The sequence below is a fragment of the Alosa alosa genome, chromosome 12 (assembly GCF_017589495.1).
Source record: "Alosa alosa isolate M-15738 ecotype Scorff River chromosome 12, AALO_Geno_1.1, whole genome shotgun sequence".
NCBI classification, from domain to species: Eukaryota; Metazoa; Chordata; class Actinopteri; order Clupeiformes; family Clupeidae; genus Alosa; species Alosa alosa.
The window spans coordinates 25933442-25954835 of NC_063200.1; the positions used below are offsets into that span (position 1 = coordinate 25933442).

General features: G+C 40.0%; 2 protein-coding genes across 5 annotated transcripts; one reads left to right on the top strand and one right to left on the bottom strand.

Annotated features, from left to right (window-relative positions):
- Positions 1 to 338: 338 nt before the first annotated feature.
- Positions 339 to 2660, bottom strand: pbdc1 (polysaccharide biosynthesis domain containing 1). Its single transcript, XM_048259822.1, has 6 exons — positions 2532 to 2660; positions 1970 to 2035; positions 1679 to 1738; positions 1456 to 1596; positions 997 to 1108; positions 339 to 906 (listed from the first exon to the last, which is right to left on the bottom strand). The coding sequence occupies exons 1-6, from the start codon at positions 2559 to 2561 to the stop codon at positions 797 to 799; spliced, it is 519 nt and encodes a 172-aa protein (XP_048115779.1). The 5' UTR covers positions 2562 to 2660; the 3' UTR covers positions 339 to 796.
- A 492-nt stretch (positions 2661 to 3152) lies between these two features.
- On the top strand, positions 3153 to 21350 carry dmtn (dematin actin binding protein). Of its 4 annotated transcripts, none has more exons than XM_048259817.1 (16): positions 3153 to 3407; positions 10295 to 10354; positions 10512 to 10586; positions 11529 to 11684; positions 11935 to 11979; positions 13363 to 13492; positions 13983 to 14027; positions 14161 to 14301; positions 14509 to 14618; positions 14896 to 14998; positions 16527 to 16591; positions 17276 to 17324; positions 18384 to 18391; positions 18882 to 18947; positions 19555 to 19635; positions 19840 to 21350. In XM_048259817.1, the coding sequence occupies exons 2-16, from the start codon at positions 10322 to 10324 to the stop codon at positions 19951 to 19953; spliced, it is 1221 nt and encodes a 406-aa protein (XP_048115774.1). In that variant the 5' UTR covers positions 3153 to 3407; positions 10295 to 10321; the 3' UTR covers positions 19954 to 21350. The 4 variants fall into 4 exon arrangements, with proteins under 4 accessions (XP_048115774.1, XP_048115778.1, XP_048115775.1 ...); XM_048259818.1 differs by lacking the exon at positions 3153 to 3407 and adding an exon at positions 6319 to 6402; XM_048259819.1 differs by lacking the exon at positions 3153 to 3407 and adding an exon at positions 6343 to 6423.
- Positions 21351 to 21394: the final 44 nt, after the last annotated feature.

Here is a 21394-nt window from a genome sequence, read left to right on the forward strand (position 1 = left end):
AGTTTTATTTTTAATAACCGAATAAAATAATGCATCAAACTATGGTAGATTTAAAGAAAAAAGAAGCATTAAACAAGAGACAGAATGGAATATATTAGCAACTTGTGCTACTCTCAACAGATGTTGCTGCTAACTGTTTGTGAAGATCTAGCTCATCTCTAACCATGTTAAACACTCATGGATGTTTTAAGTTCCTTTTTTCGTTGGTTCCCTGATGTGAATGTGTCCTTTTGGCGACTGTGTGTTGGATCCATTGAGTGACAAGGTAGCTGGTTGAATTGTTTGGATGTCTGCTACATATAGTGTAAGCATTGTGACTGCAAAATAAACGTCAATGGTTTGTATATGAAGCTCTATTTATTCCACACAAGTCTACTTCAAACCCATGCACCAGTTGGTTGAGGGTACACAAGACGTTATCATACAGGGGGAAAAATGCATGTCTGATACAGCATCAGGAAAAGGTTATACAAAAAAACAAAACATGGGGGTGAGCTTGTAGGCTTTATCTTACAATGGTGCCTTGTGTATGCTCTTTCCTTTCTTTTCATTATCAGTCACAAATGTTGTGAAATAATATTACCGTAAACTAGACAAAGACCTGGGAAGACGGGACCTTTCCGCTTAACATAATCTGACACTGATGATCTGGCGCAATCTACACACAACTGTCTTCCAATGTTGATTATTTTTTTTGAGTCAAAAAATATAATCAATTCTGTGGTTAGTTCCCCCACCATTCTGAAATTTAACCAAATATTACAGAAAGACGTCAGTCACACTGCTCTTTTGAAGACTAACTTTGTTCCTCCTTGCTTTGTTGCTTGCATTTGGCATTAAAAACAGCATCATTGAAGCCCCCCCTGTTCCTTGCAATCTCAATGGCATAAAACTGGATTCTGGTAGCTGTAAGTCAATCAAACAAGAGTTACACGATTAATTATACATCATGAAACAAGACTGCATTATACAGTTAAAATTAAAAATCTGACATACCGAATATTGTGTTTTCCTCTGTGTAGTCCTTTCTGCAGTCTAGACGAAGTAGTGTTCCATAATTGAAGTCCTCAACAATACCATCAAACTGATTGCAGAATGGCCTCCATCTCTAAATAATGAGATTGAGACGGCAATTATATTTAATAACTGAAGCATTTTAGTATTTTCCTCTAACTCCCAAGGAAGAACAATTGCAATGTTCAAATAAATTTTACTGGTTGATCAGTGAGACGTTAAATGCTGATTACCATATTCACTAGAGCAGAGTGCAATGATGCATTAATTAAAAAGAACTACTAATAAACATGCAAAACTGAACTTGGCTTGCACATTGTGCATATTTAAAATTGCATGTTAATGAGCTTGCATATTATTAATTATTATTTAATACTAACAGTCTTCCAAAAACCTCTTGGTACAAATGGATTGGTTTTCCTTTTGAATGATTAGGAATACCTCTTTGGCCTCAGGAGATTTTAGATGATCAGGGTCCAGTAGCTCCAGGTTAAGGTCACTAAAACTTTCCGTGAATGCAGAATATATTTTATCATCTGATTTGGTCAGTTTCAGGAACTTGGGATCCACAGAAGAAATCAGCTTTGGTGGGGAAAGAAAAATTTGAAACTTACAGACTCATCATGTTTAACATTTAATAGTGTATTAGGACAATCATACTTACATTAAAGTACACTTCTGCATGGTTGTATGCCTTCATGGCCCACATTACCTCCAGTTGGGGCTGAATGACAAAACATGGAGCATTTGAGTGACATGATACGATGGGGCCCATCAAAGGAGTACAAGACTGGCTTAATGGTTCAGTCTGACTGCAGTAAGTGGGGTAGAAGCTTCTACTAGGCCTGCATATTTAAAGACCTGGATTACAGTACATCACTGAATTCATTGCACTCCTGTAATATCACGTGATGTGAAACATAATTTGGGGTAGCACCTCACCCGCTGTACTCACATCATTTCCGTACGCCTCCGCCGGGAGAGAGAGAGCGTGCGCTGCTGCTGAAGCCCCCTCCACACCCTGAAAACGTAGAATAACGTGTCAATAAACATGAATGTAGTGCATACTGTCCTTAACAGATGAATGCTGGGGGGGGCTGGGGCTGGGGGCAACAAACATCTCCATACATAATTACACTGACGTTTGTGGTTAGCTAGCTAACAAGATAGCAATGTATCCCGACTAACACTTAACATTACCAGTGCTCGCGACTTAACATAAAACGTATGAATAAATATGATAACACTGTTCGTGAGCAATATCTGACCACGTTAATAGTGAACTTTACTAACACCTTTGTACTGAACTGTTAACAGCACATGGTAACGCTAAGTGGTAAGTTAGCTAACATTTAAGCATGTTTGTGTCTGGCCTGTTGTGCTAAATGTCACATTTATGGCTTATTAATCTCTTGTAACGGCATTGAATAGAGTACCATTGGATGAAGCATGCAATGAGCAATGGCAATACTGTAAAGCGTGCTGCCATAACAAGTTATGTACCGAAAACTCCTTACCAAAGACGCCAATCCATTACTCGACGCCATGCTTGCTTGCTATGAGCACGTTGTCCTGAATCACGACAGCTTGGCGTCATGCGTAAAAGGCGTGGCTGTAAAGCCTAAAACACGCACTGTAAATTGGGTAAGAGCAGAAATTAGATCAAAATTACTGTCTATGTATTTGTATTGCCGCCCCAAGGTATGAAAAACAAACATGAAAAGGACATGCATCGTGGTTTAAGTCACCGATAGACTACATGTTATGAGCATATCCTTAATCAGGCCTAGGTCAAGATCGCATAAAATAATGAACTTAAAGCCATCAGCGAAGGATAACCTAAGACACCTACAACAGGCTATTTGTAAATAATTCCTAATTAAGAATGACCTGAAACTAACTTAGTCATGGGTCCAGGCAATACGAATTAAGAGTAATTGACCTATAATTTCCTATATAAAAATAATAATATTAAACCTCTGGCTTTTAATTAAACAATGTTCTAAGGCTCTGATCTAGTTTGATTTTTTGTTTTCATTGGAATGTATTCGTTTTTCCAGAACTAGGCCTACGCTATAAATCCTGCCTCACCATATTACACTCCCCTGTTCTCGGAATTGGTCGAGGCACAAGCAAAGGAGCATCAACAGGACAGGAGTGGGCTACATCCCTTGCTGTTTTTTTTTTAACCGCTCGCTCGCCTTGAAGACCTGCGCAGCACCAATAAACGTCACGCACAACGCGCAGTTCCGAGGAAAGCTTTCCGTATTTTAACTAGGACTATGTGTATAATGTGAGTTTCCGTGGACATTATCCACATGCTCGGATGTAGTGATTGTTCCATTATACCGTGCTGGCAGCGGAGGATCAAGAATTACTGCGTGCTTGAGGAGGTAGGCGCGCATGGCATCTTCACCATTGTTCAGCCTAGCTGTCATCTGCACGCAAACCTGACAAGATGCTACAATATAGCCTATATCTAGATACTATACTGCTGTTATTATTTACAAATACGATACTGTTTTGAGTGTAGCAGACCGATGTAACTAACCTCGGGTGAAACCACACGAGGTGATCTTTTTTTGCTATATGCTGGTAAATTGAAGGTTATCGTGGGAAAGTTGTGGCCAGCATCCCATAGGTCTATGCTAAAATAGTACAGTCACTGGGAATCTATAGCAGGTAACAGGCTACAGTTTCCGTAATTTTTCTCAGCAAACATTAGCCTATGTGGGGTAGGTTACTCGATGGAGTCAAAATCTTCACGTATGTTAGGCTATGTGATTTGTCCTTAGTCGAGAATTAGGCTATGCTCTCTAGTTAAAGTAAATTGTTATTTGTCATTTGATAGATTAGGCCCATCAATGTTCTAGGTTGGCCCATATAGTAACTCAGTTGAATAGGCTACATGCTGCATTCTCTTCATAAAGGTTTAACATTAGGCCTACATTTCTGGTTGAGTGGACTCAAATCAGACAACTTATAGCCTACTTTAAAAACTATGTCCCCCTTTGCACAAGTTAATTCCAAAACAAAAGCTGGTATTTCTATTTGTCCTGTCCTCTAACAGGAAGCCATGTTTCCTTACTGGAAAAAACTCTGTTTTGGTTGAAATGGTTCTAGTGTTAATGTAAAAACATTTTAATTGTTGAAATAAAAGACAACTGAAATTATTATATTACAAAAATAACATTTTGTTTTCCTTTTTATCAATCCTTTAGAAGTCATCTTAGTTAAATGGTTGCACTCATACTGTTTTAGATAGATAGATAGATAGATAGATAGATATACTTTATTCATCCCCAAAGGGAAATTACAGTGTTCCAGCAGCCGTAAACACAGTTGTGTTGTGGGTTTCCTATTTGTTTTTTACCATAGGGGTATTCCCTAGCAGGTGCAAGTTTGTACAAGGGAATTGGCTGAATTCATAATATTCCCATAGGTTTGTGTTTGATATGTTCCCCATTGGAATGCCTCTGCTTCTCATTTCAGGAAAAAAAGATGAGTTTTGGCATCCTCGTTAACTGAACTATGAAAGCCCATGCCCCCTGTCACTGTTTTATTGTTTTAGTGTAAATTCCATGTAGTCAAAATATTGACATCTCTGCCTCAGGACCTTCACATAGATTTGCATGGGATCAATGGGGAAACAGTTGACACAACATTATCAACATCCACATGAGTACAGTAGTTCAATTTCAAGTTCCAATTTGTCTTATCAATTAAAAAAAATAAAAAAAATAATGTTGGTTCAGGCACTGTTTAGGCAACATTTCGATTTAGCACCGGTATCAGATAAAATCTAAGCGATACCCATCCCTACAATTAAGGTCATAGATTCTTTTTAGATGCAAATCCTACAATATGAAATGCATTAATTGGAAGTAGTATTGTTTTTAAAGGTGGGGGAGAGGGGGTTCTGACTGTAATCATTACATATTCTGAACTTTGCTTAAAGGTATCCAACGCAGTTTCAGGGTTTTTCACTACTGGGCTCCCCCTATTATTGCAGAGTATTTGTGTTTTACACAGCTGTTATAAATAACATTTATGGCTTGCATCCTTCCCCCTGGACACAGTACTTGTGATTTTGTTTACAAACTGGCATAGATAATCTCCAAAAAGCTGTGTCGACTGACAAGGTAATTAATATTACATGATTTCATACAAGTAGTAGGCTATAGCATAATTGCCATAAAGCTATTTGTAATTCTCTGGGTTGGGGAAGAGTGAAGTTGCAAAGCTGGTTTTCCATTGAGGGGTAATGTACGGCTGGAAAGACACACCATTCTCCCTATTATGAGTTAGTTTACTATCACAATAACTTTGAAGCTGTTATATTAAGATGAAAACATTTGCATAGGATGCTTTTAACTGAATTTCACAGTTTACAATTTTCAATGTTTGGTCGTACACATCCGCACAGTACATGAGAAAAAGAACATGCCTGGCTTCACTTGAACTAGCCTTACTCCATCTCAGTGTGTCAGAGTCGGAGATGTAATCAATGTCTCCCTAATCTGATTGTCCAAATCCATCAGCCTGTTTCCTGGTGAGCCCTCTGGACGTGATCCGTGATCTGTCTTTAGTGATGTGAGATGTGGTCTGTGAAGAACTGAAGGGGATGATTCTTGGCTAAGGACAGCAGATGGGATGGGTCCGGGTGCATCCAGCAGGGAGCAGCCGATAGGAAAGGCTTTGGTGGCTCTGTTTCGACGGTGTCTTGTGCTGGAACTCTGTCACACATATACACCAGCAGAGCTCAGATGCTGGTAACCAGCTCGAATGAGCAGCATGCATGCAGTGATGCAGAAGTGTTGGCACACATACGCACATGCCATGGCAGAGCAGAGCAAAGCAGGCCATGGGGAGAGCCTGTGTGTTCCTGCATGCGTCTGCTTGTTTGCATTTGCACTGGAGGAGGAGGGGTCGCTATGTGCAGGCTGCTGTAACCATGAGCTATACCCATCACATTACATTGTGATGGACTCTTGGCTGGTTTGACCTCCATATGGGAAGTGGTGAAAAATAGGTATGGTTATGGCTTGACTCAATCGATTGTGCTGGTAGGCTTCTCCCCCCACCACGTGGTTTCCCGGCAGAGGGGAGAGAGAGAGGTTTTGCCTATCGGTGGTGTTTTCTCCAGAGGTGCCCGGAGGATTCTGGCGAGACCAGTGTTGCCCTGGTGACGGCAGCGAGCGGCTGATTGGGCGTTGGCTGCTCTGGCGGCACTGAGATAAGTGCTTTTCAGTTGGGGTGGAGAGAGAAGGGGGTGGGGTCACATGGGAACATGCAGAGAGAGAGAGAGAGAGAGACTGTCTGCAGAGTGCTGAAGAAAGATGACGGGAAGCCTGGGTCCCTCAGCATAGGATTTCCTCTTCATCTCAGGCAAGGCTTGGTGGAAAGCTGGTTTGTGTTGTTTTGATTCTAAACTCAGTTCTTCCTGCTTCTAGATAGTGTGCTTTTCCTGCTCTCATTCTGCTGATTCCACTGGAATTTCTGTTTTTTTCTTGGGCTTTAATATTGTTCCAGTAGGCCTTAAAGCAAGCAAACTAACTAAATGATATTGCCATAGTTTTATAGCTTAACTGTAAGGATAATTTATTGATTGAATGGACATAACAAAATGCAGAGTACATCAAGAACGAATTAGTGGTTAATGAAATTTTGCATACTTCAGTTGTTAACTTGAAAACAAAAATGGTGTCTGTTTTTGAACTGGTAAGATTTAAGTTGTGTATAAAGCACATATTTAGCACAGATCACAGGAGCGGTAAGTCACATGATTCTGTGCTGAATTACAGACTATTACATATCCATGGCTCCTAATTCATAATAGTGGTTGTGTTTTCTTGTTTCTGACCACACTAAAGCAGGCCATGTGCAATTGAGTCATTTAGGGTGTATGGGTGTTCTTGGCCGATTTGGGCTCTGGCGGTTAGTTCATATCCTTTGGCTGTGTTCTCAGTCCTCTACAGACCAGCCTGTCTGGAGCTGGCATGGAGGCCTCTATTAGTACATGAGAGGAGTGGAGTGCTACAACCCACACAGATAATGTTGACTCATTGTTTTCATTATCATTTTTCATCTGAGAATGAGGGACAGAAGGAGCTCCAATAGAACAAACTGTGGACAGCCAATGTATGCTTTTTGAGGGGTGTGTGTTGTAGTCGTTGGACATTTGAATGCACGTTTCATTTGGATGTGAATGCTGAAACCAAAAGAGAATATTAAAACAACCAGTTTGTAATAGGTAGCATTGATATGTTGCATCAGCAGACCTGTGCATACCAGTGGCTTTGTAAAAGGCTTGGATAATAATTGTAATCATATTGAAGTTTAGCCTAAGACTATGATTTGCGATTCCCAACAGTCATGTCTACTCAATGCATTTTCATACTTCATTGCATTTGAGTGTACATTTCTTATAGTTTCCATTGTGTACTGAATGTGTAATGAATGCAGAAAATCACATACACATCACATCAAATATGAAATAAATTCAAAAGAAGACCTAAAACACATCATTAAGACACACCAACTGTACAGTAATTTTGGAATATTACATCTCTCTGAGCAGAAAAGCACTTGTCAACAAAATCTCCAAATTGCTTTCCCATCTCCTATGCCAAGATGAAGAATTTGGTCTTTTCAGAATGTTTTAATGTACATTATTGTTCATTCTGAATAGCCTTGTCTTATTCCATGTTTAAGACAATGGTTGGCAAAATAACTGAATGCACATCCACTTGAAGCACTGAGGAAATTTGGAGCTTTCACTTGGTCTCAGAGCTTTGAATGATAATTGGCCTGCCCTATTCATTCAGCCTTCACATCTTACTCATGCGTGGGCTGTAGGGCCTGTGTGTTTGTGTAGGACCTCACATTTTCACATCCAGTCGGAGTCACTCCTACGCTCCCTCTCAGACTGTTTAATGCTTACTTGCTACACCAGGCTTAAAAGTTTCAATAGTCTGTGTTACCGAATTAAATTCAATCATGATCGCAAATCCATAAATCACACCGTAATCCAGCATTGACAAGTTCATTATCAGCCTTCGAGGAAACCTCATTCCCCGATTACACCCTTAAATACTGTTCAGCTCCTGTGGGGGCTGTCTCAGGATGGCTTCAAATTGAACTTGAATTGGAGGCTGTCAGATGCAGATGGGACCCCTCTCTGCTAATGACATTGGTTTTGTCCATAGTGCTGGTTATAAATCACGTCAAAGGGACGGCGCTGGGGATTGTTAGGTGCCCTTCATGGCTCAGTGAATCCGACCCGTACTGAGCACCAGTTTCCATAACCTGCTGTGACATCTCGTCCTGCTGGAGGACCAGCTTGACCAGCTATAAAGAAAATAGCTAATTGCTGTTGTGCTTTTCATTCTCTTAGCAATGAACATATTCCTAAATGAACTGTGGAATTAAACACCATGCTGTTTAGAAATTTCAGAGAGGTTATGAATTTCATAAAATGGAATTTCAAAGGCAGGAATCCCACTGGGGTTGCCTATCCTGTGTCTTGTATTGAACAATGTTTTTCTTGCGGGCCTTCTTGAATATCCTTTAAGAAACTATAGTAAGTACAACATCACAAGGGGAAGAAATAAAAGCGACACAATTCGCCAGTGGCACACAAAAGTAAGAGTCGGCTGAATTTGTAATCTAGACCTGGGGTGTACATAGAGCATCTTTGTCTCTCTCTGTCTGGAAGGAAATGTATTCATTGGGCCTTGGGCTTCCAGGCATTTGTTTTTTGACAAGCCCTAATGAATGTACTCCAGTCATAAAATATTCAGGATCCCGGCTTCCTGATTCATATGTGAATCCGAAATTAGCACTCTCTAATCAGAGGCAGATAATGGAAGATTGTGGCCCTTTTTTCTGAGATCTGTGATTGCCTTTTCTCCAAAAAGACATTTCTTAGAAAGTATTGTTCTTGTTTTAGGCCACAGGGCTGGAATCGGAGATGAAACTCAAACACATCCCCAAGTGGTCTTTCTGAGGAACTCAGGGTTCAGGCCAGGGGCAGAGCAATGACAGGGAGGGAGGTGTACGCCATGCCACGTCATTGATCCAAATTAGACTGAGAAGGGAATTAACTCTTGTGTTAACGCTATGTCCTGTCTCCAGGGTCAGTTTCAGTGATGAGATGGGACGTCCAAAAGCAGCTCGTTTAAGTCAGGCTTCAGCCTCTCACTTTAATTTACGTACAGCCAGTGATTTGAGCGAAAGGCAAGAAACGCTTTCAGTACAATTACCCTTTTTCCACTTAGCAGACGTGTTTGTCCCGAGTGACTTGCAGAAGAGGAAGCTTATCAAGCATTAGTACCATTAAACCAGGCTATTGTTTGCTGATGTGGTCGACTATGTTATTGGTGCATTTGTTGGCTAGTGCCAAAAATCCTGTGACTGCATTAAAGGTGCTCTAAGTGATGTTATGTGGTTTATAAGCTAAACATTTTTTGTCACATACTGCAGACATCACCTCACCATCCACTAGCTGCCTGTGCCCTGAATACACAGTACAGAGTCTCTGTGGACAGCGCTCCAAAAACGGCAACAAAAACAACTTGGTCCAGCCTGGACCATAACATAACAAACTCTTCCAACCAATTATGAGATGCGTGTTTAGGAGAGTTACAGAGTACATTACCCAACATCACTTAGTTAGAGCACTAAATATATTTCACTGGTGGTAAAATTACTTATAATGGCTGCAGAGATGATAATACGGCGTAGCAACAGCATGTGTTGTCAAAGCCCACAGTGGTAGAGGTGATAGTTTTAGTCACCACAGAGCAGGGAGTCCCTGTGGTGGCTGTAGCAGCGGTGGTTGTATTAGCAGCTTAGGCACAATCATCATGCTTCCCTCAAGATCCATATCAAATGCAGCCAGTAATCCAGTGGGGATTTATTGATCGTCTTTAATATCAGAGGGAATTTTAAATCTGCCTGGTAGGGGGCCCTAATTAGATGTGTCGGTGCCATAAAGGCAGGAGTCTTTATCCAGGGTGCTACAGTTTTGCCTTTCACACTGGATTGTTTTATATAAAAAGAAAACCCTTTTTTTAATAAATGTTTCAAGACAATTTATTGCCCTGTTTATTAGTATTTGAAAAGGTCAATGTTATTGAATCTCAATATATCTTGTGACCTCAGTTATTTCCTTTGGTATTCACATAAATTGACCATGTGCCACTTTTCCCCATTTGATTGTGGTCTTTAAGAGCTCCTTTAAACAATTGTTCACTTCTCTTTTTGAATTTTATTGCAGTGATATTGGGTGTCATCAACAAGGTGAATGATTTCAAGCTGTTTTTCCGTCATGCAAAAGGTTAATAATCTCTTTCAACCCCCTCATTACTCCACACATTTTTTAGTCATTGATCCATTTTTTAATCCTAAATCTCTTTTAATAGATTCTGTTCAGATTTAGTAGCTATGTAGGTTGAACTTTCACCTTCTGACCCCGTCATCTATCTTATTTCCAGACGGCAACTGCCCCATGCAGTGTGTCCTCTTCGCGAGGTCCTAGTGCCCCTGGATCCCCAGCCACATCGATTGTGGTAAGATGAGCTTTCTAATATCCAAACCTGTGTTCAAAAACAATCCCTGAAAATGTTTTAAGGTCCTTACTCAACATGTGTTACCCAGGTTAAACACTATTCCTTGTAATAAGGCCCCTTTTCAGAGTTTGTTAGCCTGTGCCTTTGCCAATGATAACAGATCCCTCTGTTATCTGACAGGGGACATGCATTCACCCCACCGATTCTCAGGAAGTTAGTAGCCTTTTAAAAAAAACTGTTTTGAAGTGAAGATATCATTGAAGGCTTTGCATCGTCTTTTTCTATCACTTCCTCAGTTTCCGACAGCCAAAGAAATGTCTCTGTTTAACATTTTCAGTAGTGATCTATTAGTCAGCCAGTCTTCTATCTGGCTTATTTGTACTAATGTTCTTGTATTATTCAGGTAAATTAAATGAATATATACAGTGTATTAAGAAAGTTATTTTTACAGTCTGGACAAATGTTCTGCCCACACAGTGTTTGAACTGGCAGGAATGTAGGCAGTGATGAATAAATTGTCTTACGCTATTGTCCTGCTTTGGAAAAGGGTTGTTGCCAGCTCTCATTGCTTTGGGCATAAACACAATTTTTTGGTTTTGCATTTTCTTTTGTGTAGAATTGTTAAAGTCTAGCATCATTTAATGACAACTAAAACTCTAGTGAACATGTTTGCGCTGACAAATTCAAATGATAATGCCCCTAAAACATAATCTTGTAGTTAGCTCAGAAGCTTGTCTAATAGACATAGATATTTTATGTTTTTAACAATCTCAAATATTGAAATATGTTTGTATAAAGAATATAAGGATTAGAGTTTGTGTTGAGAATTTTCATTATTGTTACAGCCTCAGTAACATTTATTCATTTTATGATGCTATACGGATATTCTGTGTGCTCTTAACATATTGGTTGTCTTTCTTTTTTATTTTGATATGTGTCAAGGCACGGATGGACAACCAGGTCATTGGTTACAAGGACTTGGCTGCCATTCCCAAGGACAAAGCCATTCTGGAGGTGGAGAGGCCAGACCTGATGGTGTACGAACCTCACTTTAACGTTTCCTCCCTGAGCAGAACGGGCCTCTGCAGAAGCCGTGAGGTCAGTGTCCTTGGAAATAGACTCTTGCTGTCCTCTCAAGTACTTTGTTTAACATATATTGTTTTCAAACACTTTTATTGTTCTCGTAGTAGAATATTATTATTAGAAACTTGGGTGTGCTGCTTTTCTTAGACGCAGGATGTGCAGTTGTGTGAAGATCAAAGTGCTTTATTGTTTGCTGTGGTTTGGTGTTTGATCATTTCACACAATGACTGCTGAAAGATTTATGGGACTCTCTCTCTGCTTTTAGAGGTCGATGTCACCACACTCCATCTCTCCACCTCCATCTCCTGAGGTAAGGCATGTCTTTGTTTTGGAGTGGAGCCGATATGAAACATGAAAATTAGCCTATAAAATAAGCAAATGAGAAACGCAGAAAAAAATTACATCTTCCCTCTCCTCACCCCATTTGCATTCTAGAGATGGGGAATGAAGATGTATTTGAATCCATTGTGAAGTTATGTGTTTTTGAAAGATTCAGCTAATAATCTATAATTTCATTTGAGCCATGTGTTATTGCCTGCACATCCACATAGCACAGTTTCAGTCTTATAAATCACAAGTGATGCTGCATCTCATCTCAGAGAGAGTGGCATACATCAACAGGGGTATTGCAGCACGTCTGTTGGATATCAGAGCTCAAACTGAAACATGTAGCCTACTTTGGTTCTGCAGAAAATACTACATTGATATACACCACCGTTCAAAAGTTTGTGGAAAAAATCTTTGGCCATTAAAACAATGGCAAATCATTCAGAAATACAGTGTAGACATTAATGTTGTGGCTTGAAATGGCTTCTTTTTCAATGCAATATGTACATAAGTATACCGAGGCCCATTATCAGCAACCATCCATCCTTTATTCCAATGGGACATTCTATTTGCTGATTTTAAATGGCTAACTGATCATTACAGAACCTCCTTGTGATTAAAGAGCACCGCTGAAAACTGCTGCCCTGATTAAAGAAGTAATGCAACTGTCCTTCTTGAGATGAATTGAGTATCTGGAGCATCAGTTATTGTGGTTTCAATTGCAGACTCAAAATGGCCAGAATTTTCTTGGCCATGTTTTACAAGGCTATATTCCTTGTAAACATGGCCAAGAAACTGAAGATCTCATATAATACTGTGCATCTCATCATAGAAAAGTGCAAACTGGCTTTAACCGGAATAATATAAAAGAGTTATAGCTCCCAGAGCACTACTATGGAAGAGGATACATTAGAGTGTCTAGCAAAAGAAAACACACAGGGCAATAAAACACACATAGATGACCTGGTACCTGGCAAACCTGGTAAAATGTGTTCGGATCGCAAAGAAGAATATTTGTGAGTCGCCAACCAACTGCCGAAGCAATGTTTGACTCCAACTGTCAAGCATGGTGGAAGGGAATGTGATGGTCTGAGAGAGCTTTGGTGGGAAATGTGGGAAATTTGTACAGGATAAAGCCTATCACTTCAGTTTGCCCTGATGTGCCACGCCCTATGGGCAGTGCTTGATTGGAGCCAATTAGGACATGAAAGTGATTATTAAGGCAATTAGATATTTCTAGAAAATAAGATATTGATGTGAGATCAGCCTCTCATCAAAGTGAGGGACATGTGAGATTGACTTTGACCCAGGTTGTGAGAGTAATTCACTGGCTGTTCTCTTTCCCCCCACACTCCTCTGCCCCCAGATGTTCTGTAGGGATCAGAAGGAGTGGCCAGAGCAGGGCTCTCCCGGAGGCTCCAACATGGGCTCCACCACACAGCTCCGCAAGATAAGCACCTCATCGCGGGCCGGCCTACAGCACTTTCACAGGCCAGGTGAACTATCAACCAGCAGAACACATCACTGTTGTTGAGCACACTGTTGACATTCATTCAGACACATTCTCTTTTTGAAAGAGTCTTTTTTATTATTACTGTACTTATATACGCCTAAGACCTAAATTAATATTTACCTGAACACTTGCACCTAGTATAAACCAATAGATTATAATGTTATTTAATGGGAGACGTTCTAATGTGCTCTGCTAAGTCAAGGACTTTGCAGTGGAAGGAGAGGAAGTGTTTGCATCTTAAAGCCGAAAAAAGGCTACAGATATCTTTCACTTCTGACTGACTTATCAAAATATTAGCTGAGGCCTAACAGATAGAATAGATTAGTATTGCAGCTGTGAGAGATTTAACCATTTTTACTAGCAAATCATAATGATATTAGGTCTAAAAAGTGTCATTATTTTTCCTGTGTTATGTATGTTGAATGTTACAGTTGCTGTAGTTAATGTGTGTTGGTTTGTTTGCTTTTTTTCAGATAATGGAACCAACATTTATAAAAAGCCTCCCATTTATAAACACGGTAATTCATACATATTTTGAACTAAAGAAGCACACCTGGAGTGTTGTTTATTTGTTTATCCAAAATGTTTCTATCATGACTTATTATGAAAACCTACAGCATATTTTGACTCTTCACTGTGTTCTATCTTCAGATTCTGGATCAGAAAATAAAAACCCAGGGGACAACATAATAAAGTCCTCCAAATTCCCAGCCGCCCAGCCTCCTGATCCCAACGTGCCCTCCAAGATTGAAACGGAGTACTGGCCTTGTCCACCCTCACTGGCTACCATGGGTACAACCTGCTTTAATTTCTATGGTCATCATCATGTGATGCCGCCGAGTAGATGCTGCCTTCTTATATTATTCAGTTTCCTTGTGTTTATCTTAAAAAGATTACACAGGAAACTAGCCGGACGTCCACTCGTCAGAGTGCAGTGAATATCCTCATACCAGTGACTGCATGATTTAATCATCTGTCGTTCCTCCCCTCTCCCTGCAGAGATTGAGTGGAGGAGGAAGGCGGAAGCGGAGGGAAAAGTGGAGGAAGACGATGAATTCGAGGACCTGACGGAGGACGCCAGGCGACTCCAAGAGCAGGAGCTTAACAAGGTGAGAGGGGCCGCGGAACATTATGTGCCCCATCAATCATGGCGCAGTGTGTAGCGCCTCGTCTGCCTCCAATGACAGCAGCCAGCGCTGAATGGAATTTTATTCTACCGATGTCCTTGCCAGAGTGTCTGTACAGGGGTGGTGCCTCTGCAGCACCACTGAGTGGCACAGTGCAGGATTTAGTGGTTTTACCATGCGGGTGGTGCATCTGGCCATCTGAGCCAAGGCACCCCTAATGGACTTTTGTAATCACACTAAGGGGTTTGTTGCCTTCCAGATCCAGTCCAACTTGGGCAAATTGATTCTGAAGGAGGAAATGGAGAAATCAGAGTTCCGCAGGAAAACCCGCTCACTCCCGGACAGGACACACATGCACTTAGGTGAGGGGTTTATAACATGGCGTGTGTGTGTGTGTGTGTGTGTGTGTGTGTGTGTGTGTGTGTGTGTGTGTGTGTGTCTGTCTGTGTCTGTGTCTGTGTCTGTGATTCAGGACACTTGGTAATTGAGTCCAAAATAAATTTGTTTCCAAGTCTGAGTACTAAACATAAATAGTACCTATTTCATTTGTTGGGGTTCATGTTTCATTATACATACAATATTAGGCACCCATACGCACTCAGACACATATATTGTGTGCGCATAATTGGGGGCCAAGCAGAAAAGCTGCGAGGACCTCATTGTGTTTCTACATTTTCCTATTATTATTATTATATGCAAAGGGAGTCTATGGCAGCCCATAGAACCATATGGTAAAAAGTTGGGAAATTTGGCACTCTGATAATCATGTATACCAAATTTCATGTCGGCAACTCGAACCCTCTAGCACCACCAACAGACCAAAGTTGGACGTGCGTTCATGCACGTAACTTTTGACCTGTTGGTCCGATTTTCAAAAGTCAGATATTGTTGGAATCCTTGGACCAAGCCGAGTTCAACGCTTGACGTCATTTTCCGCCATGATGGATTTTCCGCCATTTTGGGTTTCATCAAAAACACTTAAAATGTATCAGGGGTCACATACTTTCTCTGATTCCCACCAAATTTGACACAGATCATTTTCAGACCAAGCCTCACAAAAGTTACTTTTGTCTTCGAAGTATTACCGTTCAGCCCTTAAAAGCCAATCAAAATTTCTTGCGAAGCCGCCAAACAGGAAGTGAGCTCATATCTCAGCAACCCTTGCATGTATCAAAACCAAACTTGGTACATTGACTCATGACCCCATCAGGAGGACCCTCAAGAAATTTGGTGACCTTTGACTCGCGCTGTAATTCACAAACATGCCTTTTGGCCTGTAGCTGCTGCTGTGCTTAGAATTAAATTGTACTAGTGGTGTCTGGTAATACTGTGAAAGGTCCTTAGGTCAACTGAGGGCAACTTGTCACATCAATATAATTTATTCGGCCGCCATATTTGATTTGATCAAAAACACCAACAATTTTCAAGACAGGTCACAAATTTCATCTGATCTTCACCAAAATTGGCACAGACCATCTTCAGACCATGCCTTGTCACTTCATTTATTTCTGTAACAATTGATAGAAGCGTTCGCCCGTCACATCCAATCGAAATTTGTGGCGAAGCCGCCAAACAGGAAGTGAGCTCATATCTCAGCAATCGTTGCATGTGTGCCGTATTGTGAATGCTGAAGAAATGTTGTGACCTTTGACCTCTAGGGTCACTGCAATTAGCAAAAATGCATTTTGCCTTGTAACTTTTGACGTGCTAGACGTGAAACTTGCTTTGACAGCTTATGGCCATACGTCTGATTGCAGCATTGAGCTAACAGCATTTCGTTGCCATGGTTACTCCGGCCTATCTGCTTAGCCCCCTCATTGCTGCTTGCAGCTATATTTGATAGTGTGGTTGTTTATGGATGATTGACCATATATCTGTCTTTCCTCTCAGGGTCCTCCACCAGTACCTCAAAATCCACCTCTTTACCAGCCTGCAGCCGATCAGGCCTCACCAGGGTAAGAGTGGGCGGCAGATACACTACCACTGGTACTCATTCATACTGAGTGATGACTTCTTTTATGCTACCTGTGAAATTAATATCAAATGTAGAATAGAAAATATTAGAACTTGAGGTATGTATGTAGTACCTCCACTCACTATATCTTTTTTTACTTATGGAACCATGGATATGGTAAATCTCTATTAGCTGCAGATTACTGTTTTATATTTATGTCCTTTAATCCAGTGTTTTTCAACCTTTTTTGTGCCACGGCACACTTTTGACACTTAAAATGTCCCACGGCACACTAACATCCTGTGTGAAGAAAAAATAAACATACCATAGCCTAAAATTTTAAATAATACATAGATATGGCCTTATTATGGCTTCTATGCAAGACCTGCGCCCTCTGTTTCATTTGTAGGTGACTATATCTAATTTAATTGTTGTTATGAACTGGATATGTGATGATTCTGTGAATACTGGATATGGGGCCCCAGTTGTACAATGCCTGCATACCACAAATAGTGCAATCATACAATCAATGAGAGCATGTGGTTATAAATTCTTTGGTGCAACAGTTGCTTTTCTGGACCAGTGAGATGATCTCTCACGGCACACTAGTGTGCCCCGGCACAGTGGTTGAAAAACACTGCATTAATCAACCAGTTTATCTAATTTTATATATGTCTATCCTCAGCTGCAGTCTGCAGACTTTCCATCGTCAGAAGGAGACCAGACAAGGCCAGGTACGCAGTATGTTGTAATGATTTTACATACGGATGATTATCCCATCTAAATAGGTTTGTTTGTCGTCATAAAAATTGTGGTCCAGATGTACTATCGTAAAACCACCAATTACCAACCATTTTGTTAGAAAAATCTAAAACAACAATGTTTTTTAATACTTCAAAATAATATTTGATAAATGAACTTTTCATTTTTCAGTAGCCATAGGTGTGTAGATTTGAACAAAATCTAGTTGGGTTCTTACCTTACAACACTGTTTACAGCTCTTCGAGTCACGGTAAAATGTAATTTTTGGTACATAGCTAATTTAGATACACTTATGGTGTGGGTGCTTGCGTGTTTTTAGGAATCCGTCGTCCTAAGTTTGTATAGAAATAAATATTAAGTGACACATAGTGCCACGTAAGAGGTCGGAAATACGGGACGGTTGGTAATAGGTGACGTTCCTATGAGTAAAAAAATAGACAAAGTATATTCTCAGAACTAAACGTACAGGCAAACATCACACCATTCACTTCTTATTATCTTGAGGGAATTTATGCATAATGATTAATATTCTATAAATTGTACATTAGTTGCAAGTTGAAATTTGCATATTTTTGTGAGTTGTTTGTTTCATCCTCATGTTGTATATCATATTTCATTCATTACAGTGTATTTTTGTCATGTAAATGACAGATAAACACATCTACTGGTCCCACTAGCTGCTCTTTCTATTGATTCCAATTTTGTGAACTGGATCAAAATCCCATCAAAAACCCTTTGCAGCACCCTATCACCAAATATATTGTCAAATAAGATTGGTTGGCTTTGTGCTGTCTATAGATGTATATGCCTTCCTACTTAAAGTCTGTAGCTGTTAGGGATTTATACTGCCCTCTCATAGCTCTCGTAAATTGAATTAAATGAACTAAAGGTAGCAACAGGTTCCGCTATACTATGGTATGTATTGACAACTAATCACCCGTGTCATGTTGAGTCATCCTCTGTCTTTTCTCTGCTGGAGACATCTCTTCCACTTTCTACACTCTTAATTTCTCTCTTTTCATGTTCTACAGGACTACAGGTAAGCTTGTTTCATTTGTGTGTATAGAAATGTTTTGGACATGGCTGCACGTGCACTGACTTAACACTCAGTCTAACTGTATGTTGCTTTCCTTAGTAGCCATACTGTTCTCACATTAACTCTCATTTCACTTTTCTCTTCGGCTACAATCCAAACAGAGCAGCTATGCTGCAAGAATAGAAATGGGCTTTAATATTTTAGCAGCATATTTGCCTGGTTGGATTATTGCGTTTGTCTCAGTGACACAGTCTGGCAGTGATTGGCTATATGTTCATTAAAGAATGTTCTCATTTTGCCATCAGAACAAATGTGCTCTGATGCTTTGCTGTATTGAAGATAATTGCTTTACATGTTTTACATTTTGCATCGCAAAAACAAACTGCACCACAGATCTCATTGGGGGTGGGGTGGGGGGGGGGGGTTGAAATGATTGCTTATGCCAGTCTCTTCTGTTTGAGGGAATATCTGGGACTTTGTGGTATCTTTTTAGAATGGAGATACACAAAGAGGGAGAATGGACAGAGGAAACTCACTGCCTAGTATTCTGGAACAGAAGGTGAGGGTTGTGGATTGTCTTCAACATATACACTGTGTATATGCCCCATGTACTGAGCGCCTCCAAAGTTTTCTAGCCGCTGTGCCATGCAATCTTAACAATGCTCACTCTTGACTTATTGCTATCAGCTGACTGAATATGCACCCCTATATGTCCATCTGCTTTCTACTGCCCTCTTGGCTCCTGTGTCTGATAAAAAGGAGGAGCTGAGAGGTGACAGTGGATCTAAGAAAGGCAGAGATTTGATCATATATAATGGGGGTAAGAAAAGACTTTGGAGGCTGCATCTCCCTAATCAAGCAACCCGGTTTTTGAAACTTTACTGAGCATGTTGTTCCTCTCCCTGAACTGTCTGCAATCACAAGTAGGCCTGCCTTTAAACATGGAAATGCTGTTTCCCCTGCCATAGTTTGCGTGAAGCATTCATCCCCCTTAGTCTCATCTCCTTCACTGTAATGACCTCTTTCCTGTCACTGCGGCTGTGAGTCATACTGACCAGTGGCCAGTCATGACTGGGTTGAGGGCCCCACTTGGAATCTTTTTATGGAGTGATTGTCTGATGAAACTAGCATGTTGACACGTGATAGCTGTGCTAACTTGTCTGCAGATCTACCCATATGAGATGCTCATTGTGACCCATAGAGGGCGCAGCAAGCTCCCACCAGGTGTTGACCGAACTAGACTGGAGGTAAAACTATTTTATGTGCAATACAATATACAATATTTTGTTCATTAGGATGAAAATAATTTTACTTGCATTAACAAAATTGCTTTAGCGACAAAGGCATCTCAATCTCTTGAGAGAAAAAAAGACTAATTGATTGCATAGGCTGATCAGTTAGATAGTTTACCAGACTACTGCATCTTATATGCTCTGCTTGTCCCCAAACAGAGACACCTCTCTCCGGAAGAGTTCCATGAGCTGTTTGGAATGCCTATCACAGAATTTGATCGTCTGTCGTTGTGGAAACGCAACAACCTGAAGAAGAAAGTGTCGCTTTTCTAACGATTGGTGTCACACTCAGACTTTGGACCTTTGGACGCACTTATTTGGATGCAAATAATGTTGATCAACTAAAGAGTTCCATTGAAAATGCAGGAAGAGACCTACATTCACATATATACCAAATAGAGCCGTATCATATCCGAAAGCTATACATCAATACTTCTTTTCAAGCTACAGAATCCACGCTGGTCCTATCACCAATCAAAGCTAACGCCTGTGTGTTGTCCAGTCCTCAGTATGGTCCACAATAAGGGCTTTGTGTTAGTGAGCTATTAATTTGAACATAGCATGGTCTACAGTATACACCGAAGTGTTGTCTCATGATTCTGCATAAAGTTAGCCATAACTGTTTGTGTAGTTCCAAATGTTTATGATTAAGAGCACTGTAATGAGCTCTTAATGAAGATAATTGGCTTTACCGACCAGGCCTTGACTAAAACATAAAGTCACATTTAGCCACATATGGAGAATATTGATTCGATCACTACATATTTAAAGAGGCAAATACTGAATGCTTTTCAGAGCAAATCTCAAAGTGCCCATTAAATTTTTAAAATTATATACAGATATGCAAGACCATCACCCCAATTTTCTCATGTCACTCTGGATGTCCATTCCATAGTGTCATAACCTGTGTTCTATTTATTGTGGTGTATGAAACACTGTTGTACAATTATGGAAAAATATTTATTTGCTTTACTGTTACTTTTACCTTGAATATATACACTGTCTGTTGAAACACTTTACATGTTTCCTCGTAGTCTAACCACAGTTTGGACAAAGTTTAATTACAGTGATAAAAACTGTTTAAATGATTTATTAAAGAATTTAAATATACAGTGTAATAGAAAAAATCAATATTAATTATGCAGAACTGTTCATTTTCATAATAGGACACTGAAAAACACATTTTGAAGTTCTTTCCTCAATACAAATCAGGAAAAGCTACTTAGCTGAAGGATAAAACAAAATGTCTGCTTAAATTTGTCCTGAGCTCATTGAAAGTTTTTGACATATGGAATGTAGGACAAGACTACATTAGAGCAACCTGTAGTTCTAACTTTTGAAACACCCTTGTAGTGTTATCATATAGTTTTCTATCTTTGTAGTTCTTTATTTAATTTTTAGTAACATTTATGTTTATTTCCATCACATTTCTTGCCTGCACTCTGAACTGGGTGCAGAATATGGATATAATAAATATTGTTGACTGCCACCAAATTCATGTACTGTACATCCATGCTGCTGCAATGTTGTTTTGAATTTCATGTATATGACACATCACCATGACACCATGTGATTATGACTGGTTACAGCTCATGTCATGTCATTTGTTTTTAATGTTAATTCAGCAGCATAATTGAGTAAAGATGAATAAAGACGAAAACAAAAAAAGAGTAATGACTGAGTTAAGTTACTCAAGCTTTTCGATGTCTCTGGA

Coding starts and splice junctions, on each gene's coding strand:
- pbdc1 (XM_048259822.1), bottom strand. CDS start 2,561: ATGGCGTCGAGTAATGGATTGGCGTCTTTG. Junction 2,036..2,531: donor GTAATGGATTGGCGTCTTTG/GTAAGGAGTTTT, acceptor CTACGTTTTCAG/GGTGTGGAGGGGGCTTCAGC. Junction 1,739..1,969: donor CGGAGGCGTACGGAAATGAT/GTGAGTACAGCG, acceptor TTTGTCATTCAG/CCCCAACTGGAGGTAATGTG.
- dmtn (XM_048259817.1), top strand. CDS start 10,322: ATGATTTCAAGCTGTTTTTCCGTCATGCAAAAG. Junction 16,592..17,275: donor GCCGATCAGGCCTCACCAGG/GTAAGAGTGGGC, acceptor GTCTATCCTCAG/CTGCAGTCTGCAGACTTTCC. Junction 18,948..19,554: donor CTAGTATTCTGGAACAGAAG/GTGAGGGTTGTG, acceptor ACTTGTCTGCAG/ATCTACCCATATGAGATGCT.